We start from the raw sequence: 20,382 nt of genomic DNA on the forward strand, positions 1-20,382 counted from the left end.
GGGCCCGCAGGGTAGCAGAATCGACCAATCGGAAATCCCTTGCAAGTGTTTTCTATAGGCATGGCGTACCTCGGTGGTGTCTATGGGACAAACTCCCCCCACGCAACCTCAATCGCGGGTGTTTACAACCTTTTTCCGGTTCTCTACCATGAAATATGAAATACAAGTACAAGCCGAGGCTTGTCTCCGAGGGATTCTGGGGAACTTTCCGAGGGACTCTGGGGAATGTGCAAAATCCGGGGATTAACCCCAGCCGCCAAATGATAACAGGTTAGCGGCATGAAGTCGGCCATGATGTATAAGAAAGAGCAAAAAGGCTCCCTGTTACGACACCGCCGCATCATTGAGATTTGACTCTCTCTCTGTTGCTCCGAGCTTCTTGACAGACCTTGAACACACCAACCACAAAGATGTCCGGAATTCAGAACGCCATCGACAGCGGTGCCGTGGTGGGCAATGTCTCCAACATCTGCCCGCAAGGGACGCGATTGTACTTGCTCGAGGTTGGCTGGCTTGAGGCCGACGACGCCTTCATGGTGCGCGGAGCCAATACAAGCACAAAGAGTACCGAGAACCGCAGTTTCGTCAACAAACGTCGCAAATTGCCCATGTACTGCGTGTTGATCAAACATCCGCACGAAGGACTGATCCTCTGGGAGACTGGTAGTGGATATGACTACCCTACGATCTGGGGACCGGCTATTGCCGACGTTTTCTCGCGGGTGGAATACAAGCCCGAGCACGAGCTCAAAGCCGCCGTCGAGGCCACGGGCCACAAGCTCGAGGATATCAAGAAGATCATCATCGGGCATCTACACCTCGACCATGCGGGCGGGCTCGACCAGTTTTTCGACCGCAAGGACGTCGAGATCTGGGTCCATGACAAGGAGTTGAAGTCTGCATTCTGGTCCATCGCCACCGGGGCCGATGACCAAGTCTATCTGAAGCATTACATGAAGTATGAACAAAAACTTGTCCCTTATTCACTCCAAGAGTCTCGCGCCTAATGTGGATGGGTGACCCTCTAGGCTTGATCTGAATTGGAAAGTCTTCGACGAACAGAAGCTGGACTTCTGTCAGGGCATCACGCTCCATCATTTGCCGGGCCACACTGACGGTAAAGATTGCGACCCCAGCTCCTCCTGCAAACCGGTTGGCCACTCTTGAATGTCGGAGCTGATTTATCGTTACCTACCTGGGGCCAGGTCTCATCGGGATTCAGATCAATCTTCCGGACAGTGGAACCTTCTTCTTTATCAGTGACCATTGCCACGTCATGGAGAATGTAAGTGAAGCCTTCCCTCGAAACAGAGATTGGCGTGGGCCCAGATCTAACACGGCTGTGACCCAGTGGCGGGATGGTATACCACAGGGTTGGCTGGCTCGTGATCACCCTTCCTGGTTCAAAAGTACACAGCGTCTGAAGCACCTCGAGAGAACCACAAAGGGCCGCGTCATTCCCGGTCATGATGCCGAGACTTTCCTGGAACTACAGGCTGAGACCAATGTCAAGGGCTATCTCACCTGAGACTTCGGTGGTCTTTGGCCATGTAATTGCGATGAAACTGGCTCGCGCACACACGTTGAAGATTTGGGCTCTAGGCTCTGGATGCTATTTGTTTCGTGGCCTCAAGTCAGCTCATGTTGTTAAGTTTATAGTCGCCGTCTCCACGCATTTCAGTGTCAAGTCCAATCCAGTCGATGCGGTTTCTGTGATGGCCGTGTGTAGACATTTGCATCCAGCACATCGACTGCGAATCAATGTTGGTGCTTGCGTAACACAATCAAGTACCACAAGCCGTTGATCGGCCGTGACAGCTTGTGAGGTGAATTGATGGGGTAGATGGAGCTGGTGGTGCCTTGGGTATAGATCATCGACAAGAGTGTCACGGGCATGCAGGTGGCCGAAATGAGTTTCCAGCACAGAGTCAACAGTGATATTGGGAGATCTAATGGGTCGAAGGTAGGTATCCACCTTGGATGTCAGGTAAGTGGAGCCTCGAGTACTGGTAGGGCAGAATTCATAAGCCTCGACCAGCCTCGGTCCGGAAAATGAAGTCCGGCCTCCGGGCCTAGCAACTTGGGCTGGCGTTATGGGTTCTCCAGACCTCTTCTCCACCTTTGCGTTCCTGTTCACCCCGGGGCTTTTTGCTTGGCATAGCTCGAAAATCTCCAGATGCCTAGAGAGAGAGTTTCTTCTGGCTTATTGGAAAGGAGCACTGCCAGTGGCACTGGCACTACACAAGGACGTACAGTGCCAAATCTATACTTGAGTAATATTAAGACTTATAGAATATTTAGAAGTAGAAGATAAGAATAAATTTCTTATAAAAGTAGTTCAAAGTTAATAGTAGAGAAGAGAGAAAGGGAGAGAGATAGAAACTTAGACGTCTTCCGAGTTCAAAATAATCACTAATTCTATATACCAAGAGCGAGTATTCTAAAGTAGACTAGTGCGTGGAATCCGTAACTACTAGTAACCACTAGATATTAGTATACACTACACTAAAACTGGATATGTACTAACTCTATAGAAATTATACACTAATGCCGCTGCAACCCCCCGTGGCCAACGGACAGACCAAGTCGCCCACTTGCGCCACTGTCAACAAAACCCTCCGATCGCGGCTGCGACAGCATCCACTCTGGCAACGGGTTTGGAGCCACAGTGGGAATCACGGTGGAAATCAGGGGCAGCATGGCCTGCAAGACGCGTGTACTCGGTCCAGATAAAAGAGCGGGTATAAGAAGCATCGTAAACATGGGATCGTCTGTTATGCCAGCCTTGAGATACATTGTACACTTTCAGGCATCTCTGTCCAACCATCACAATCCTCTCTGTGTTTAGGAATCGTTTCCACTTGCTGGCAGTCCTTCCACTCCTCTGCCCAGATCCTCTTTCAGCACCGTGCCTCCGATCTCCAGCTTCTGGCAGTCCTGCAGCACAAATATCATTCTCGCCCACTCGGTCTCGCTGGTATTCTTCCATGCGTGCATCGTGGCCCTCTGGACCGCAACGTCTCCTCTCCGCATAGGCTTTGTTTCTCCGCTGTCCAGCACCAAGTCGATGTCTCCTTCCAGCACGATGCCATAGTCAAGGCTCTGGGTACGATGCATAATGCACTCGAATCCGGGTGCGAAGTCTACCACTCGGCAGACGGTGCCGTGAGGATTGACTAGCCCCAGTTTGCCGCTCTCCATGACTTGGTCATGAAGCTTGAGGTCCTTGTCGTCGTTAAGGTTTGCCGGGAATTCGGATGTGGTGTAGACCACGTTGAACGCCATGAGTTTGTTGTCGTAGACACTCCAGTTTCCCGGTCGAGATTCTTTCACGATCGCTTTTCCAGTGGCAGGATCGTGTCCGGTTATGTGAGTTGTCAGGCCAGGGAGGGAAGTAGCCAGCTGGTTCGGATTGGGAGAACGGGTGGAAGTGGAAGCCATTCTGCTTGTCTAGAAGTTTGGCTCTCTGTACGAGTGTGCTATGTCTTGGTAAGCAGGATTGTCAGAGTGATAAACAAGTCAAGTCGGCCCTTTGCTCTGTTCGCTCTCGTCGTGTCTTCGAGGTCAGAAGGCAGGGATCGACACTAGAGGGCAAGTTCTACTCGGGTATTAGTAGGCAAGCCTGGCGCTGAAGTCTGAGTGAAGCTGAGATGAACTTGACCAGAAACTGCGGCTTCGTTGGTCTACCCCGCTTCCCATCCCGGAGGAGGCTACACAGTGGTGAAGAGAAGACCTTGAGTCCAGCCTGCGGTCGATGTAACTCTCTAGCCACTAATAGAACTACAAGGGCGGTTGCTATCATCTCTCCGGCATTGTTCTTGCACGTCTGTGATCTGAGCGGTATGGAAATATGCATATGTCTAAGAGGTGGGTGTCCTTTCGAGTATCATGCTGGGAGTCACATCCTCTCTGCTAGCCATACGCCAGCCCTCTGGTCCCAGAGCACAGTACGAATGTCTCGTCCGTCAAGTATATTTTTCACCTCCCTCAGCGCCGGTAGTCATGGCTGCAAGAGCAAGATTCATCTTGTCGTGCATCCCGATCGCGGACCCTGCAGACGACCGTATCGGATGGTTGCTAGCATCGGCCAGCAGCCAGTGAGGCTCCGTTTCAGTGATAGCGACAAGGGAGTCGCAACATGGACGGCGTTGAGTGAAAACAGACGGAGGTCAGAGCAAGCGAGGTGTTAACAACCGGTCTCAAGAGCTGAGCAGGGAACTCGCGGAAACGTGCTGCGGGCGTAGAAGAATGTCCGAAGCACCCTGCACCATAGGAGTCTTGTGTAGCTTGTCATCAGGAGTTCGGCGAAGAAATGACAGTCACAGGTCGGAAGCTCATTTGAACAGCATGGCTTACATCGCTGGCTAGATTCAATCAAAGGTCGCAATCCAAGTCGAAAAGCACCGTAGTTGAGGTGGTGAAGAGTTGTGAGATTTGAACCTGGCCTCACACTTTGGTGTTCCTTTGCGGCGTCCGGCGATTTTGCGAACCCGAGGTTGGACGTGTCCCGGTTTCGGCGTTTCTTTCTGCCGATGCATCCATTTTCATTTCCAGCTTCCGACCTCGACTTCAATTGACATTGGATTTAGGTGCATCATTGTTGACTAGAACCCGGTCTCTTCTCCCCTGCATTCTTGTTTCCGGTTGCCCAAAGCATTCTGGCGCTCTCGACTGTTGTTGCGACGCCCACCGGCTTTATCTAGTCCACGAAGCAGCTTCGGCTAGCGCCCGCCAGTTATATGAGCGATCCCAAGGAGAGCAAGGAAGATCAGAGGCATTTGCCACAAGGGTCTGGGACAAAAACATCCAATCTACAAGGTGAGCATTGCCTTATGTTCTTCAGCAAACCTTCTGAAGTCCATTACTGCCACTATTCTCCGTCCTGCCACCAAGATCCATCCCGCATCCTTCATTTGCCGGCCAGTCAAAGCCAGTCACGGATATCAACATCAACACAAGACTAACACGATCCTGACACCACCAGTCCATCGGGTAAAGAAGCCCCAAGTCAAATTTAACAAACCACGACCTCGAATCAGCTCCAATTCTGCCGGCTCCAACATGTCGAAACTCTCCGAGCCACTTAAACAACTGATCAACGCGGCCCACGCGGTGCCAGGCACGCTGAAAGCACCGCCCAACATCCGATCAACATATTCGCGAATTGCATCAAGCGCCAAAGAGCGCGGCGTCGGCATCCCAGCATGGGTAACCATATCCACGGCGGCGACCATGACGATGAACTCCCCGGGATCACTCGTGGAACTATTCAACTTGACGCAGACGCTCCCATCCGCACCATCTGCACCGCAAACTGCCGGTCTGATGCGAGAAGTCGGGTTGAAATGCATCTCGTTCAACGGCATCCCACGCACCATCAACTGTCTAGGCGCCTTCCGCGAAGGACTGCCGCGGGAAGTATATGACTCGATCCCCGCCCCGCCGTCGCGTCAGATCAATTCCAAAAACGCCGACCAGGTCGTGGCCCGTGGCCGCGCGCTCTGGAATTCTATTTATCACCCGTTCGAAGATAAGCTGTACGACAAGTTGGGCCAGAGCCATCCGAATCTGCCTGTGCACATCCTCGCCGCCCACTACGGTACCCTTCTGTCCGACCCTGAGCCGGATTCGGAGGCTTCTGCCTCGCTCATCAAGGTTGGGCGTGTGTTGACTTCGATCGTTGGCATTTCCTGCTTGCGTGCCCAAACGGGTGTGGGACCACAGGTCACCAGCCACGTTTTTGGGTTAAGAAAGGCGTTCCAGGATGGCAGTGCCGAGAAGGACGTTGAAGGCGGAGACTGGCTTGCTACTGATGAGGGGAACCAGTGGATCCTGCATGTTGTCGACGAGATTGTCCAGGCTCTGAGTCAAGGCCGAGGCTCGACTTTTGCTCCAGGGATTGGAGGCGATTTGAAGGCCAAGTTGTGAAAACTTGACGGCAAAGAATTATATATGCCCTTGCTGGGGGTCATGTCTGTGAGGTACTGTACCCTACTTGGGAGTGAAACTAAAATGCATAAACTTAAACAGAAAGGAAAAAAGGGCGGTCGGGCAGCCAATGACAACTGCCTGGATTGGTGCTCTGCGCCGCTCGGAGTAGAGTATAGTATTGCGTGATCTAGACTGTTGTGGACGATCTTGAGTACGGATCGTTGTTGGCAAGGCGACTGCGCCGAGATATCAAAAGGGTATGGTTCGTGACCAACTACACCGGGCGGACATTTCACACATAGAGCAGGAAGATATTCGGTATATATGGTCATCCACGCGTACCAGAACGTACATCATCTTTGGACGCCATTCAATTTGATCCCTATTTCGCCTTCCCCTAGGGAGGGCAAGCATAGGTATCTACTAGTCCGGGGATATATGGTAATCCGAGACCCAGCCCCACGATGCAGAATCCCTCCAAGCTTCCATTTCCCCGCAAATACCACTGTATATACGTAGGTACTTGGTATATCTTGTTTCGTCAGAGTTTTCTTTCTATCTCTATCCTGAACCCTTATATTTCTTTGCACATTCTATATCCCCCTGGCATTTGAGCTGGTCCATTCCACCCCAGTCCATCCCAATCAATCCTTAGGTAGGTAACTATCCATCTACTCCATCGAACCAACATTCTCCGCCACAGCAAAGCTAGCATCCGTCTTCTTTTTCACCTCCTCAATCGTAAGACCCGGCGCCAACTCAGTCAGCGTCAAAGTCCCCTTCTTGCGATCGACTTGAAACACACACAAGTCCGTAATAATCGTACTCACGCACCTGGCGCCCGTAAGCGGGAGGGCGCAATTCTCCACAATCTTACTCTTCCCATACTTGTCGACATGGTCCGTCGCAACGACGATCTTCGTGTGATCCGGATTACTCACGAGGTCCATGGCGCCACCCATTCCCTTGAACACCTTCCCGGGAATCATATAGTTCGCCAAATCACCCGCGGCACTGACTTGTAAGGCACCGAGGATAGAAACATCGATGTGCCCGCCGCGAATCATGCCGAACGACTCGGCGGAATCAAAAGTCGATGCGCCAGGAACGAGAGTCACTGTTTCTTTGCCGGCGTTCACGATGTCTGGGTCGACCTCATCTTCGGTCGGGTAGGGCCCCATTCCCAGAATGCCGTTTTCGGATTGGATCCACACCCTTACGTCGGGAGGGAGGAAGGATGGTGCGAGGGTCGGCATCCCGACGCCTAGGTTGACGTACATGCCGTGTTTGAGTTCTTTGGCTGCGCGGCGGGCGATGCGATTGCGGCGAGTTAATTTGTCCGAGACAGTGGAATCCGACGGTGAAGATGAAGATGACGAGGTGTCTGTGTCCGAGTTGGTGGTTGGTCGAGTCTTTTTCAGCTCTACCTTCTTGGGAACCGTCGCCGGAACGATGCGGTCGACGTAGATGCCTGGCAGGTGTACGTCGTTGGGGTCGATTGAGCCGAGCGGCACAATGTTTTCGGCCTCGACGATCGTGAGTCGGGCCGCTTTGGCCATGAGGACACCGAAGGCTTTGGTTGTGTATCTAGAACAGAACAACAAATCAAGTTGTTAGCGGGCTGCCGGTGGTACAAGACATGAAAGGACTGCGGCTACTTACCTAAACACACAATTACCGGCTTCGTCGACCTTCCACGCTCGAAGGATGGCCACGTCGCCCGTCAGCGCTGTCTCCATCACATATGTCCGACCGTTGAAGATGCGCGTTTCTCGCGGGTGGCCCGACTCAATCACATTGGCCTTTTTTGTTTCTGGGTCGGCCGGGCCTAGGCGGGTTGGAATCTCGCCTGTCTGAATGAGGGTGTCTATGAACGCACAGTTAGTCGAGACTGACCAATAATGCAGTTCAACAGTGGCGGTTTTTGCTTTCGAGCCACTCTGTACTTCGTTGGCAGAAGGTAAGTGTCTACTTACGAACTCCAGTCGGCGTATAAAAGGCCGGAATCCCCGCTCCTCCAGCCCTGATCCGCTCGGCCAATGTTCCCTGGGGACACAGCTCGATTGCAATGTTGCCCGTCAGATACTTTTGCTCCAGGGCTTTATTGTTGCCCAGATACGACAAAATACATCGTGTCAGTTGGCCCGAATGAGTCAAGGGCGCAAGCCCGCCGTCCGCGCCCGCTCCGGCATTATTCGATACCGCGGTCAGGTTGTTGAGCGATTCAATGCCCCGTTTGTGGATGGCCGTGATGATTGTTTCTGGTTTCACACAACACAATCAGATTGTCTCCTGTTCATCAACTGGCTCTCATGACTGTCTGCCGTCCTCTCGCTGAGTGCCAGTCATGAGGCTTTTGTGGTGGTTGTGGTGGTATACTTACCAGCCGTCCCACATAGTCCAAACCCGGCACTGAAAATGGTCGATCCAGACTTCAAATCTGCAACAGCCTCGTCGGCGTCTTTGAAGAGCTTGGATCTGGTCCGATCGATCGGCGGCGGCGACTGCTGCTGCTGCTGTTGTGATCTAAGAACTTCTCGCCATAGCGGCCGTGCCGACGAGAAATATCGATATTTTTGACTGTGTTGTGCGGTCGATACAAGCTTCCGCGCAATCCGGGGTCTGGGTCTCAGACAAGAAGATGCGATGGTCCTCGAGCTGCTGGCTGTGATGTCTGTCACGCAGAACAGCAATGTCCGCTGCCTCGCTGCCAGTGCCGCCATGGTTGATCTTATGGAGTCAGGCGAAGTAGGGTATTATAAACACTGGAGTCAGCCCCTACCTAACTTTGTCTGGGAAATGGAAATCCACCCCCGGATTTCTGGATTTTATATACATTTTTTTCGGGGACAAAGAACAGTCATTATGACCATCGACCAACCAAAACTACGCGTACTGTCATGCTAGTGGTACCATAACTAGCCAGACTTACCGTTTGATACTAACCAACCCGATCGAGGACAAGACGCCGCTCCGAAAATGAGGCTCGGCTTTGTATACCATCGGAAGGAGGGAGCCGATATCGTCAAATCAAGTCCCGTGCATTTCCGGTGACATGTCCGCTAGTACAATGTTGTAGACAAGACATGCCCGCTAGGCGCTTGAGGCTTTGGCAGTCGCCCACGTGACATTCTCAGTGAGGTCTTTTTGTATCGGTGTTTTTTCTGTTGCCGGCTCTCCTTCTCAGCGGCCCACGAAATTGTGCTCCTTGACGGTAGCGACGATGCAGACACAAGCAGTGTAACTAGGATGATTTTGAGCAAAACCCGGGTTCTGTGGTCGAGAGTATTATCGCCGGCCATGGACCATGGACGGCGCCCAAGGGTCCAGAATAACTCCGGACCAAGTTGCCAGTAGCAAGCGATAAATTAGCGCATCGTGGGGGAAGGGTCCAGACAATAATGGATAAATAGACAATGACTGTTGTTTACTACTGTACGAACCCTTGATCGGGGACAACACCGCCGGCTCAGGTCTTTCCTCAATCATTCTTTCTTCCCAATGCAGTGCAACGGTCGTCTACTCCTCGTTCCGTTTCATGTAGATCGAGTTCATTGGTTACAGCTGACATTACATGAACCAGGTGACAGGGTCCCAGTGATCCCCGGTTCCACATGGGGCCGAACTTTCTCCTTGGTCCAAGGTACTCTATCCTCAAAGCTGCGGGAATTGATCGGATTTTCACGACCTGTGATAAAAGAGAAGAGCATGTGACCTATATTGCTGCAGGACAGCCTTCTGGTCATAAAAAGTTGGGTATATAGTAGATCCCGTATGGCTGTGGCGACGTACCCCAGCTTTCGGCAATCCGTGTACCACGACTCGAAGGAAGAAAGGGCGCGGTTCGTCCTATGATAGATTATTTCGCTGGCAAGCTAGATCCCTTGCGACCTGTTTCCCTTTTCTGGGGTATGGCTGGATAGCGGCTGCGGACTGCTTTCGTACTAGTCAATGTGCGGACGCCACAAAGCGGGGAGCTTCCACCAGGTCTCTGGGGAAGTGTTGTGAGGAGTAGGAGGATCATCATGAGTGGGTGGTCCCAGCACGGGCCTGAAGATCTTCAACTCCTGGCTGGGCCATGGTGCGGCAAAGCCACTCGAGACTTGTCCTCACTTTCCTGCCCTGGCTTGAGAAACGGGCTCTCACCTGCTGGCTGTGTACTCTGTTGGGAAGGAGGATGCCGGTCCCTGAATATGAGTTCGAGTGTCGGAAAGCTCGTCCATTTTCATATGCCGGTGTTTGCAGGACCTCTCCTGCTGGAAATAATACCACGCACGAGCAAAATGTTGCCGAGAAGCGGGAGCACATTGCTGGGGCTGACGAAGGGTGTCAAAGGGCTAAGAGTTTCCATCACGTATCGGCTGTATCGACGGAATGAGACTGGCATATCGTTAATAGTGTTGGCGGACTCTTTTCCTCGGCCACCTGCGCCTTGAATGCCTCCAGTCTCATTCGAGGCTCAACTCTGCCTGGCTCCGATTGGGGTTAATCGCAATGGCAGACACAACTGCCAGAGTCGCGTGCTGACTGATTGCAGCCCAAAGGAGAGCTCCAGATCCAGACTTGTGTGAAGAGTTGCAGAAACTGGTTGATTTGGCCCGGAAGTCGCTCTGCTTGTCATAAGTAGCAGGGGCACACCGTGAGACATGAAGCGAGGTGTGACAATCCAGCCTGGCAAATTTTCAAGTAACGTTTGGCCAGTCCAACCAGTCCAGAAACATTGTCTCATCGAGCTGGAACAAATCCTGTGAAGCACTGGCGTTGTTGATGGCTTCAAGGATCTGGTCGTCCGTCATATCGAATACATATGATGATGCCTGGGCCCCGTCCGAAGCCTGGATCGGGTCGTTTCGCGTAGTGTTGTATTCGACATTCGCATCCTGTTGTGGAGGACGCTCAAAAGAACCCGTTTTATACGCCTGGTTCTCTTCATCCAGATGTAATGCGGTACTTTGCAGCATTCGACGGATGTGCCTTGCAAATAAGACGGACAGACCCTTTCTATGTGCTGGTGTACTTCCAATCCTTTCCAGGACCTGTGTCGTTTCTTCAATGAGTGCGCGAGCATTGGGCGCCAGTATTGCTCGATTTCCCGATGTTGTCGTCCCCAAGGCAAGTGCAAAAGTGGCCGCAAAGGAGACCATGATGACGGTGTTGTTCGGCATCGACTTGAGTCTGTTCTCACCTTGTACGGCCGCCCGCATCACGTTAATGGCGGAAGCTAGACCCGCCGCTCGGAAGAACTGCTTCACATCGTTGGAGGCCGTGGGGTGGTTGACGACATTGCAATAGGTCGATAGCTTGGTATGAGATACCAATATTTCGACATATGGTGGTAATTGGCCATCACCCTGCGTGATCTGACGAGACCATACAGCATACCATTGCTCAAAAAAGCGGTCAATCTTATCTTTTAGAAATTTGACCGCTGTATAGCCACCACTCGTGCCTTGACTTCCATCACAGAACTCGCGGACGCTGGTAATGAGGCCAACCAAGTCTCGTCGTAGAACAGCTGCTGAGATGACGCTACCGTCCCATCGATCGGCGATGTCGGAGATATGCCACGTATCACAACTTTCTACCAAGGGTCCGATAGGTACAGCATACGGTCGTCCTCTGGCCAGGCAGATACCTCGATCGAGGACGAACAAAGCCAACCAGACTCGTTCCCTGGTTCTGAGAAGCCTTCGTCCCCATGTCGAAGACGGATCGATATTCGGAAAGCCATCAAGTTGAAGAGCTCGGGCCGCATCAATGCATTCGGCTTTCGCCACTCGATCCAGGAAACCCGGAGGGCGGATTGTGGTAGATGGCACGACGATCTTGTTCAGTGAGAGATCCAGAGCCAACGTTAATGCCATAGATAAGTAGGCGCAGGTCTCATCGTCAGCCCAATGCTTTGATGGAGTCATCCAGGGAATGTTGACCATGAAAGCCAAAACAATCTCGACGGATCTCTTCCTGTTGGAGATGACCAGGCAGGCCAGCATGTTTCTATGATTGGATAATCGTTTGGACAAAGCTTCTGTCCTGGGAAGAAAGACAGCAGATGCAGCCAGTATAGAGGTGAAAAGAAACGCCGACCTGGAGCGCACGAAGCTCGCAGTGTGCAGCACCGGATCGAGACCCCAGCGGGTGTGCGAGAGCTTCTCATGAAAATAGCCAAACAGCGAATCGGCCTCTTCCATAGTCACCAACCCCAGTTCAATAGGATCGAGATCGGGCGAGTTATCCAAGTTGGACATTGGCGATGCAAAGAACTGTTGTAGCTCGGCGTCGCTTACATGGCTATCACCTGGTCCTGGCGCGGGAGGGGCACCGGCGGGTGACGTTGCCAAAGTTGTAGCAGGAGACTGAACAGGCAAAACTGAGGCCATTGCAAGTAGCTGTAAAGGGTTTTCGGCATTGTTGAGCGCAAGTTCATCCGGTTTCTCGCCAACTTCGGCCGGGGAGACCTCATGGCCGCTGTCGATCGTTGCATTCTTCTCAGCATTCGACAAACGGGCGCGTGATTCGGAGAAAGCACGGCCATGTGTCGTGCTCGACGGTGTTGGACTGGAGGCCCTTCTGACGGAGGGGCTCGCTTGAGAAGCCGAAATCAATTGTCGAAGGTCTGTCTCCAGATCCAGACTTAGTCCTGTGGATCCATCTTTGGACCGCTTCAAGGCTTGCTCGACCTGATAGATCGCCTTCTCCAGACCACTTCTCTTACTGTTCACTACTATTTAGCAAAGCAAGTGCTGAACGTGCATTGGCCCGACTCACTTTTTGACACCCTTGTACCTCCCAACATGGTATTCTGGGGTCACGCACTGTAGGCCAGCCAATTGGCATTTGCGGCATAACGCAGCACCGGCATCGCGGGTACATTTCACCTTACTCCGGCGACATTCTAGACAAGCTGCTTGTTTCGTCGGGGTCGAAGACGACGCAGCATCCGAGTTACCTGAGGCGCTAGAATTCATGCCTCGATGTAGACATCATTCCAGACGGTGACTAGGGGTTCAATTAATGTCCGACGGAACCCTTCAACGAAAGCTCCCGATGTGATGTAAGGGGAAGGTTGTGGACCGGGACTGACGAGTAAAAAGGCCGTGTGGCTCGCCTTACTGTAGCATCTCTGAACCAGGCTGATAGACCAGGTCTGATAGAACGTACTGTGAGATGGAGATGGGAACTTCGGAGCTGAATAAATGCCCGAAGACGTTGAGCGGAGGCTGGACTGTTGATCACGTGAAAGACGTTGGAGCATTATGTCACGTGACAGTCTTCTTTGGTAGGTGCCACGTCCTCAGCCTGACGACGCATCTCCTCAAGCTTCAGCCTTGCGCAGTTTGCTTCATGGATACTACGGACGTGGCCAGGCATCGCCTGATTCATGATTGAGGCCTGCAAGGCCTGCGGCAAGGCTGGTGATATTTGCTTGAACCATGAGGCTGAGGCATAAGCAAACAAGGAAGGTTTCCCGACCAGCGAATCCCAAGAACTGGAAGCCCGGGTTGCAGTGGCTGGGGCATCTCCATCTGCGGCTACTTGCTACCTACTGTGCAAGATCAGCGTTGGCAAGGATCGGAAATCCACCGCACCGTGGTACTGGGAAAACAGTCTCTTCATAGTAGATTGTTGAAAATGCACGCGGTCGCGCCAATAATGCCTGATGGTGCCGGGATACAGCGCATCGAGGTCATGAATCATGCAGATGAATCGATCCGGCAAGATGCAGGCGTCAAAGGAGGGGTGTCCAATCGCCCTCAGGTTCTCAGCCCCGGCAACGAACCCTGCACTCAGTCACCGCCAACTTTCGGATAGAGGATTTCTCTCGGTACCCGGGTAGTAAACAGCAACAATGGTGCAAGTTGTCTTTCGCTTGTGGCCAAATCGACCTTTTCAAAGCTGCCTATGTTTCCCAGCCATTTTGAAAATTATTGACGCGGTGGTGCTAATCTCATTCACAGTCTACTGGTGAAATCGTGGTGGCAGGAGGAGGAGGTTGGGATTCTTGGTCGGCCACTGCAAAAGCCCTTGTCCTCCGGCTCAACCCTGAATTCTATTCTCACTGCTTCCTGTCTTTCTTGCTGTACATTTCTGCAGTCTACTTGGTAGAGAGAAAGTATACTTCTACACAATCGCATTGTTGTTGCTTGTCCGTCGTTGCAGGCAGAGAAATCCCTCGATAATTCACTTCAAAAGTACTCCCACCGCTATTCATGCGAACATAACGCACAGACTACCATCGCATTGACCGGCAGCTGAGGCCACCATAACATCTGTGCTTCGAAAATGCGGCTCCACGAGATGCCTTCTTCTCTGTCCTGGCTCGTCGCAGCGATCCTGCTCAGCGAACCCGTCTCCGCATCCTTCCTCCCCGACCTGCTCCACAGCTTCGAAGATCTCCAGAATGTGCAAAAGAGATGCGAGAGTCCTTGCGGATACTATGGACTCCTGTGCTGCGGAGCTGGCGAAGTTTGCTATACTGATGCCAACAACCAAGCCCAGTGTGGTGCTGGGCCGACCACTACCGCCGCAGCCGTCGGCGGAAGCGGACAATGGCAATATTATACTACAACCTACGTGGAGACGGATCTCAAAACGGTGACCCAGACATTCAGCTCATATATCCCCGCCAGTACGAAGAGCTGTTCCTACTCCCTCGGCGAAACTGCTTGCGGAAATGTCTGTTGCTTATCAGGTCAATACTGCCAGTCTTCCGGAGTCTGCGTGGCCGTCGGAGGAGGTAGCTCAGGCTATTATAGCAGCCTCTACACGGTAACTACAGTCGTCACGAATACCGCCAGCGCACCTCTTCGGCCCACAAGCAACACCTTGGTCACCGTCACTTCCCAGGTCGGTAGTGCCACCACCACGCAACCCTTTGTGACTCCGGTTGGCACCGGCGGAAGCATCATCACTGGCTCGACGTCTACCTCAAGTGGAGGACTGAGCGGAGGTGCCATCGCAGGCATAGTGATTGGCGTTATTGCAGGCATCATCCTCTTGCTCTTGCTCTGCGCCTGCCTATGCTTCAAGGGGTTGATCGATGGATTGTTGGCCATCTTCGGTTTGGGTCCGCGACGAAAACGGCGGACTGTAGAGGAAGAAGTCTATGTGGAACGGCATCATCGAAGCGGGCGAGGAGGGAGAACAGGTGGAAGAACATGGTTTGGCCAGAGACCAGCAAGAACCGAAGTGGTGGAGGAGAAGAGGTCCAGCGGAATAGGCAAGGCCGGATGGGTGGCTGCGACCCTTGGTGGCCTTGCTTTATTCTTGGGGTTGAAGAGACGAAGGGATCGGAGGGACGACAAAAGCAGCTCCGGTTACGGCAGCTCGTACTACTACTCGGATTACACCGTCTCAAGTGAGTACTCCCAGTTTGACGCGTGAAGGAATGCAATACTGACTCTGTCACAGGTAGCGAAAGCTCATCAGACCGAAGAACGAGGCGGAGTAGCAGATCAAGGTCGAGACGATGAAATAATTCATGCTTTGAGTTGTGATGTTCTTTTAGCGGGGCATTTTGAGGGGCGTGCATTTTGGACTGGCGAACATCGACCTGCATCGGGTGGCTCCCTGTGGGCAGGGCAGAGACCATCGTCAAGGACTTTACTTGGACATAATGAAACTGAAAGCGGAAGAACAATGTACAGATTTTGAGACGTCTAGTATTTGTCTATGGCAGCAAAGATCGGCTTTGATGGGGTGTAGTTGTAGTCAAGTCGAAATGAGATCTGAATGCTAAGCTGGCTGAATAAGCGGGTACTACAATGTTTAGCCAAAGCCTATTCACCCTATTCACTCCATTAAGTTCATCCTATTCACTCTATTCACGTGATCATCATTCGTAGCCGCTGTAGTCACAATTCTTTATAAGAGGACCCTCTGGCGCTCCGTATTGGGCGCAGCCGTGTTCTGCAGTCTTCCGAATCCGTGCCTCAGTCTGCCAAGCCGCTTCTCATTCTGGACGCCCAGTGCCGACACCAGGCTCTGTGCAGTCACTCGGTCGGTCAGGAATTCAATCTTCATTCCGCAGCACTATACAACTACCTAGGTATCACCCTTGGCCACTACCGTCTCATCACTCCAGCAGGGACCCGAATCTCGAAAACTCCCCGCTTTGGTCCTCCTGCAGTTCCTTTGTTTCTTCACTCCCTGGTCGAGTCTTGCCTCCCGTTACTCGATCACCAACCCATCGCATTGTCCTCGATCCCACTACAACGACCTTGAGTCAACGGCCTCGCGTCATACTGCATCCCACACCTACTTTTCCGCTTCCTTCGAACGTTGACCCGAGAATGATTTGGATCTGACTTGCACCCGAACCGGCAACCGAACACCATGCTTCAAACTCAGCATCTTTATTCGCACCAGCAGCAATACAGCCAGCATGACCAGGGTGCCTGGCAACACGGCGGTCTACAGCAAAACCACCAACCGCTGAATCATGGCCAGCAGCAGGCACAGGCTGCTGCCGCAGCTGCCGCGGCCGCACAACAGCAACACTACAACCGTCTCGCTCTCAACCAAAACCATAACTCGTCGCACGCGCAGGGCGCGAATCGCCAGTCCTCCGGTGACAATGCGCAGAATCCGATAGTTTCCTCTTTGACAACCATGAATGAACAGGGTTCACCCGGCATGGAACAACAGCTTTCAGAAGAGAACCGCAAGGTGTTACAATGGGTGGCGGAGCTGATGGACCCGAACCGAAGAGAAGGTGCTCTGATGGAATTGAGCAAGAAGCGAGAGCAAGTCCCGGAACTCGCCTTGATTCTTTGGCACAGCTTCGGAGTCATGACCAGCTTGCTTCAAGAAATTATCTCGGTCTACCCTCTGCTGAACCCGAGCCAGCTCACTGCCGCGGCTAGCAACCGCGTGTGCAATGCACTTGCTCTACTTCAGTGCGTCGCAAGTCACAATGAGACCCGTGGTCTATTTCTTCATGGTGAGTGGCACTCCAAAAGATCGGTAGGATGTCGAGTGCTGACACGTGAACCAGCCCATATTCCGTTGTTTCTCTATCCATTCTTGAACACCACATCCAAGTCGAGACCTTTTGAGTATCTGCGGCTCACTTCCTTGGGCGTTATTGGCGCTCTGGTCAAAAACGAACCGTCGTCGAGTGGCTCAATGAATCCGGCCGGCACGCCAGGAGCACCAGGCAACACCAGCAATTCTTCTCCCACGATCAACTTCCTTCTCACTACGGAGATTATCCCCCTGTGTCTGCGCATCATGGAGACGGGCAGCGAGTTGTCCAAAACAGTTGCCATTTTCATCGTCCAGAAAATCCTTCTTGACGACACAGGGCTGGGTTATATCTGTGCTACCTATGAGAGGTTCTATGCCGTCGGGACCGTTCTGAGCAATATGGTCATTGGTTTGGTCGAAACCCAGACTGTCCGTCTCCTGAAACACGTCGTCCGATGTTTCCTCAGGTAGGTCGATTCCAAGCTGCTAATTAAGACATCGGGACTAACTTTCAAAGGTTGAGCGACAACAATCGAGCACGTCAAGCACTTCGCCAATGCCTGCCAGAACCATTACGAGATGCCACCTTCTCGAACGTCCTTCGTGATGATGCAGCAACCAAACGATGCCTCGCTCAACTGCTCATCAATCTGAGCGACACGGTCACCGACACGCAGAACGATCAGTTTGAATGATTTCACGAAGGTCGGCCGCGGTGCGAGGCTGATGCTTATTTGCTGTGCCAACATACAGGATGACAAATGATACCCTCCATCAGAATGACGAATTTTTTCCCAGCATTGCGACCGGCGATTGACGACACCGAGGATATTAACATGAAACAGGGGACTTTGGAGTACTGGAAGGCTCTTATCCAATTTTTGCTTTTGGTGACAGGACCTTCGAACTGGAGTTAGCTTAGATATTACACCTCTCAGTGCGCCCCGAGGTCTCGACAGTTTCTGCTTTGCCGGACCGATACTCGGAGCATATCTGAGCAAGCAGAATGTAACAGGATCCGGCGGCATTCTTGGTGACGGTGAAGGATGGATTGCTGAATTGGGGCAGAGCACAAAAGAAAAAAGTCTTTTTCACAACATTGGGGGTTTCTTGGAGCTGCTATTTTCACTTGTTTAGGGGACGGGGTGATTCAAGCAAACTCTGCAATATCACGACTTTGGCACGAGCGCGGCAGGGAGGATGATGGTCGCGAGGAGTTTTTCTGGCATAGACATGCTGTCGCGCGAATTTACCCCATTGATGGGTGGCCGGCTACTGATGAGATGTCTTTTGGAGGAGTCAAAGGCAGTGCGGCTCTCAATCTGCTCTTTGTTCTTAGCAGTTGGGCGTTGGACCCTGCCCTGTTTTACAGCACCATATCAGACAGATATTGTATATTATCAATTTGATGACACAGCTTAGACATGACTATCATAGTTTCGCGATTGTTGAAAATCTATTATTAGCAGCCGCGTAAGGTATATTGTGTATTATTGTACTATGCTGTCTGAAGAGTATGGGTTAGAGAACTGCCGCGTGTCACCGGCGGTGGAGGCCATTATAATGGTGTGTTCAAAGCGGCTTTGATAAGGTAGGTTGTTAAATCCGAGGTATCTCGATCAAGAATGATTCTGTGATCTTCGATTCACTCTTCACCCTCAGCACTTCGTCACCACCCTTTTGGATGATGGCAAGACTTCGTTCTATTCAGGACACTACTACAGTTGTTACCCCAACTTGAAATAAGTCCTACGTACGTACACAGTCCTGGGGTCTTTCTGCCCCTTCCTTCCGTATATAGAAGGACGAATATTCTACTGGAACACAACAACCGGCCTATATATTATTGTCCTGTCTTTGTTTTGTACGAAACATCGTGACCACACAAGACAAAGATCCCGTCAAGAAGTCTAGGACTTGTGCCATTAACGTGTAGGGAGAGAAAGAGAGCACCGCCTTCTGTTGGAGGGGATACTCATACTCCAACAACGACACCAGCGCCTTCAATAGCCACTGAATCTCACAGCCTTCTTGCCTCTCAACGATTCATTCGTTGTCAACATGTCACGCTCGACCAACAACCCGACCATCCTCTCCAAACCTGTTGGCCCAATAGGCTACGGACTGCTAGGGCTTACATGGCGGCCCGATCCTCAACCTGCAAACGAGAGCTTCAAAGCCATGTCTACGGCATTGGCCCAGGGCGCCAACTTCTGGAACGGAGGCGAGATCTACGGCACGCCCGAACGCAATTCATGCCACTTGCTAAACGAATACTTTACACAAAACCCACAAGATGCCGACAAAGTGGTCCTCAGCATCAAGGGTGGTTGTCTTCCGGGCACGATCATCCCAGACGGCTCGGCCAAGAACGTACGACGCAGCGTGGAAGAGTGCTTGCGAGTTCTGGATGGGAAGAAAAGCATCGACATTTTCGAATGTGCGCGCCTTGACCCCAAGACACCTTTGGAAGTCACCATCGGGGCGCTCGCCGAGCTGGTGAAAGAAGGCAAAATCGGTGGCATTGGTCTGTCCGAAGTCAAGGCGTCGACCATTGAAAAGGCCCATGCCATCCATCCCATCGCTGCCGTCGAGGTCGAAGTGTCTCTCTGGACACCGGATATCTTGAGCAACGGTGTCGCTGTGACCTGTGCGAAGCTGGGTATCCCCATTGTGGCATACAGCCCGCTCAGCCGTGGCGCCTTGACCGGCACGATTCGCAGAAATGCCGATATTCCAGAGGGCGATTTCCGCAGGTTTCTGCCGCGGTTCCAGGACGACGTTCTCGAGTATAATACGAGGATTGTCGATGAACTGCAACGCCTGGCGGACAAAAGGGGTGTTACTAGGGCTCAGATTGCTATTGCTTGGGTCAGGTCTCTGAGTGGTCGTACGATAACGACGGAGGATGGGGAGAAGGTGACGCTGGGTGAGATTATTCCCATCCCTGGTGCTTCGAAGCCGGAGAGGATTGTGGAGAATTGTAAGGCGGTTGAGATTGAGTTGTCTGATGAGGAAATGGATGAGATTGCTGAGATCCTTAAGAAGAACCCTGTCAAGGGGGAGAGGTATACTGCTGAGGGCATGACGGTGGTTAATCAGTGAAAAAGGAGCAGGAGATATGCGAATGCACGCGGCAGGTAGAGGAGGGAATGTAGTCAGTGTCTGTCCGAGATGTCTCTAGCAGGGGGAATCAGTGAGAGAATGGAAGGTAGTTGTAGGTAAATGTCAGCCTCATGACGGTCTACGACTTGGATTTCCAGATAGCACCGTCCTCTCTCGCCCTTCTGTACACAGCTTGAGCGAGATGACTTTCAGCGTTGGTACTACTAGCCGTAAATGCGTGCTGGCCTGCGGCGACCGTGCAACTCGGAGTATGAACCGCCCTCAAATCTCTCGTCGCTCCTGCAGGCTTTCCTTCGACATCTGCCATATTTCCTTCAACTTCGGCGCTGTCTGCACCTAGTTTTTTTTTTTTTTTTT

At 52.2% G+C, this 20,382-nt stretch overlaps 8 protein-coding genes across 8 annotated transcripts; 5 read left to right on the plus strand and 3 right to left on the minus strand.

Moving 5' to 3' along the window:
* Positions 1–106: 106 nt before the first annotated feature.
* On the plus strand, positions 107–2,009 carry HMPREF1120_04149 (uncharacterized protein). The gene is made up of 4 exons (XM_009158258.1): positions 107–958; positions 1,029–1,117; positions 1,206–1,285; positions 1,352–2,009. Exons 1-4 carry the CDS (start codon positions 411–413, stop codon positions 1,526–1,528), a joined length of 894 nt encoding a protein of 297 aa, XP_009156506.1. The 5' UTR covers positions 107–410; the 3' UTR covers positions 1,529–2,009.
* Positions 2,010–2,652: 643 nt separating this feature from the next.
* Positions 2,653–3,640, minus strand: HMPREF1120_04150 (uncharacterized protein). Its single transcript, XM_009158259.1, has one exon. It carries the CDS (start codon positions 3,439–3,441, stop codon positions 2,845–2,847), a length of 597 nt encoding a protein of 198 aa, XP_009156507.1. The 5' UTR covers positions 3,442–3,640; the 3' UTR covers positions 2,653–2,844.
* Positions 3,641–4,562: 922 nt separating this feature from the next.
* Positions 4,563–6,425, plus strand: HMPREF1120_04151 (uncharacterized protein). Its single transcript, XM_009158260.1, has 2 exons — positions 4,563–4,818; positions 4,985–6,425. The coding sequence occupies exons 1-2, from the start codon at positions 4,740–4,742 to the stop codon at positions 5,926–5,928; spliced, it is 1,023 nt and encodes a 340-aa protein (XP_009156508.1). The 5' UTR covers positions 4,563–4,739; the 3' UTR covers positions 5,929–6,425.
* A 177-nt stretch (positions 6,426–6,602) lies between these two features.
* Positions 6,603–8,654, minus strand: HMPREF1120_04152 (3-oxoacid CoA-transferase subunit A; the record flags this gene model as incomplete). The annotated part of the gene is made up of 4 exons (XM_009158261.1): positions 6,603–7,518; positions 7,594–7,798; positions 7,908–8,192; positions 8,315–8,654. 4 exons carry the CDS (start codon positions 8,652–8,654, stop codon positions 6,603–6,605), a joined length of 1,746 nt encoding a protein of 581 aa, XP_009156509.1.
* Positions 8,655–10,613: 1,959 nt separating this feature from the next.
* On the minus strand, positions 10,614–12,899 carry HMPREF1120_04153 (uncharacterized protein; the record flags this gene model as incomplete). Its single annotated transcript, XM_009158262.1, has 2 exons — positions 10,614–12,645; positions 12,700–12,899. The coding sequence occupies 2 exons, from the start codon at positions 12,897–12,899 to the stop codon at positions 10,614–10,616; spliced, it is 2,232 nt and encodes a 743-aa protein (XP_009156510.1).
* Positions 12,900–13,266: 367 nt separating this feature from the next.
* On the plus strand, positions 13,267–15,731 carry HMPREF1120_04154 (uncharacterized protein). The gene is made up of 2 exons (XM_009158263.1): positions 13,267–15,289; positions 15,343–15,731. The coding sequence occupies exons 1-2, from the start codon at positions 14,215–14,217 to the stop codon at positions 15,402–15,404; spliced, it is 1,137 nt and encodes a 378-aa protein (XP_009156511.1). The 5' UTR covers positions 13,267–14,214; the 3' UTR covers positions 15,405–15,731.
* A 101-nt stretch (positions 15,732–15,832) lies between these two features.
* HMPREF1120_04155 (uncharacterized protein) lies at positions 15,833–18,371 on the plus strand. The gene is made up of 3 exons (XM_009158264.1): positions 15,833–16,873; positions 16,928–17,366; positions 17,417–18,371. Exons 1-3 carry the CDS (start codon positions 16,267–16,269, stop codon positions 17,592–17,594), a joined length of 1,224 nt encoding a protein of 407 aa, XP_009156512.1. The 5' UTR covers positions 15,833–16,266; the 3' UTR covers positions 17,595–18,371.
* A 125-nt stretch (positions 18,372–18,496) lies between these two features.
* HMPREF1120_04156 (pyridoxine 4-dehydrogenase) lies at positions 18,497–20,333 on the plus strand. The gene has a single exon (XM_009158265.1). It carries the CDS (start codon positions 18,961–18,963, stop codon positions 20,002–20,004), a length of 1,044 nt encoding a protein of 347 aa, XP_009156513.1. The 5' UTR covers positions 18,497–18,960; the 3' UTR covers positions 20,005–20,333.
* The last annotated feature ends 49 nt before the right edge of the window (positions 20,334–20,382 follow it).

Source organism: Exophiala dermatitidis (assembly GCF_000230625.1).
Source record: "Exophiala dermatitidis NIH/UT8656 unplaced genomic scaffold supercont1.3, whole genome shotgun sequence".
Taxonomy (NCBI): Eukaryota; Fungi; Ascomycota; class Eurotiomycetes; order Chaetothyriales; family Herpotrichiellaceae; genus Exophiala; species Exophiala dermatitidis.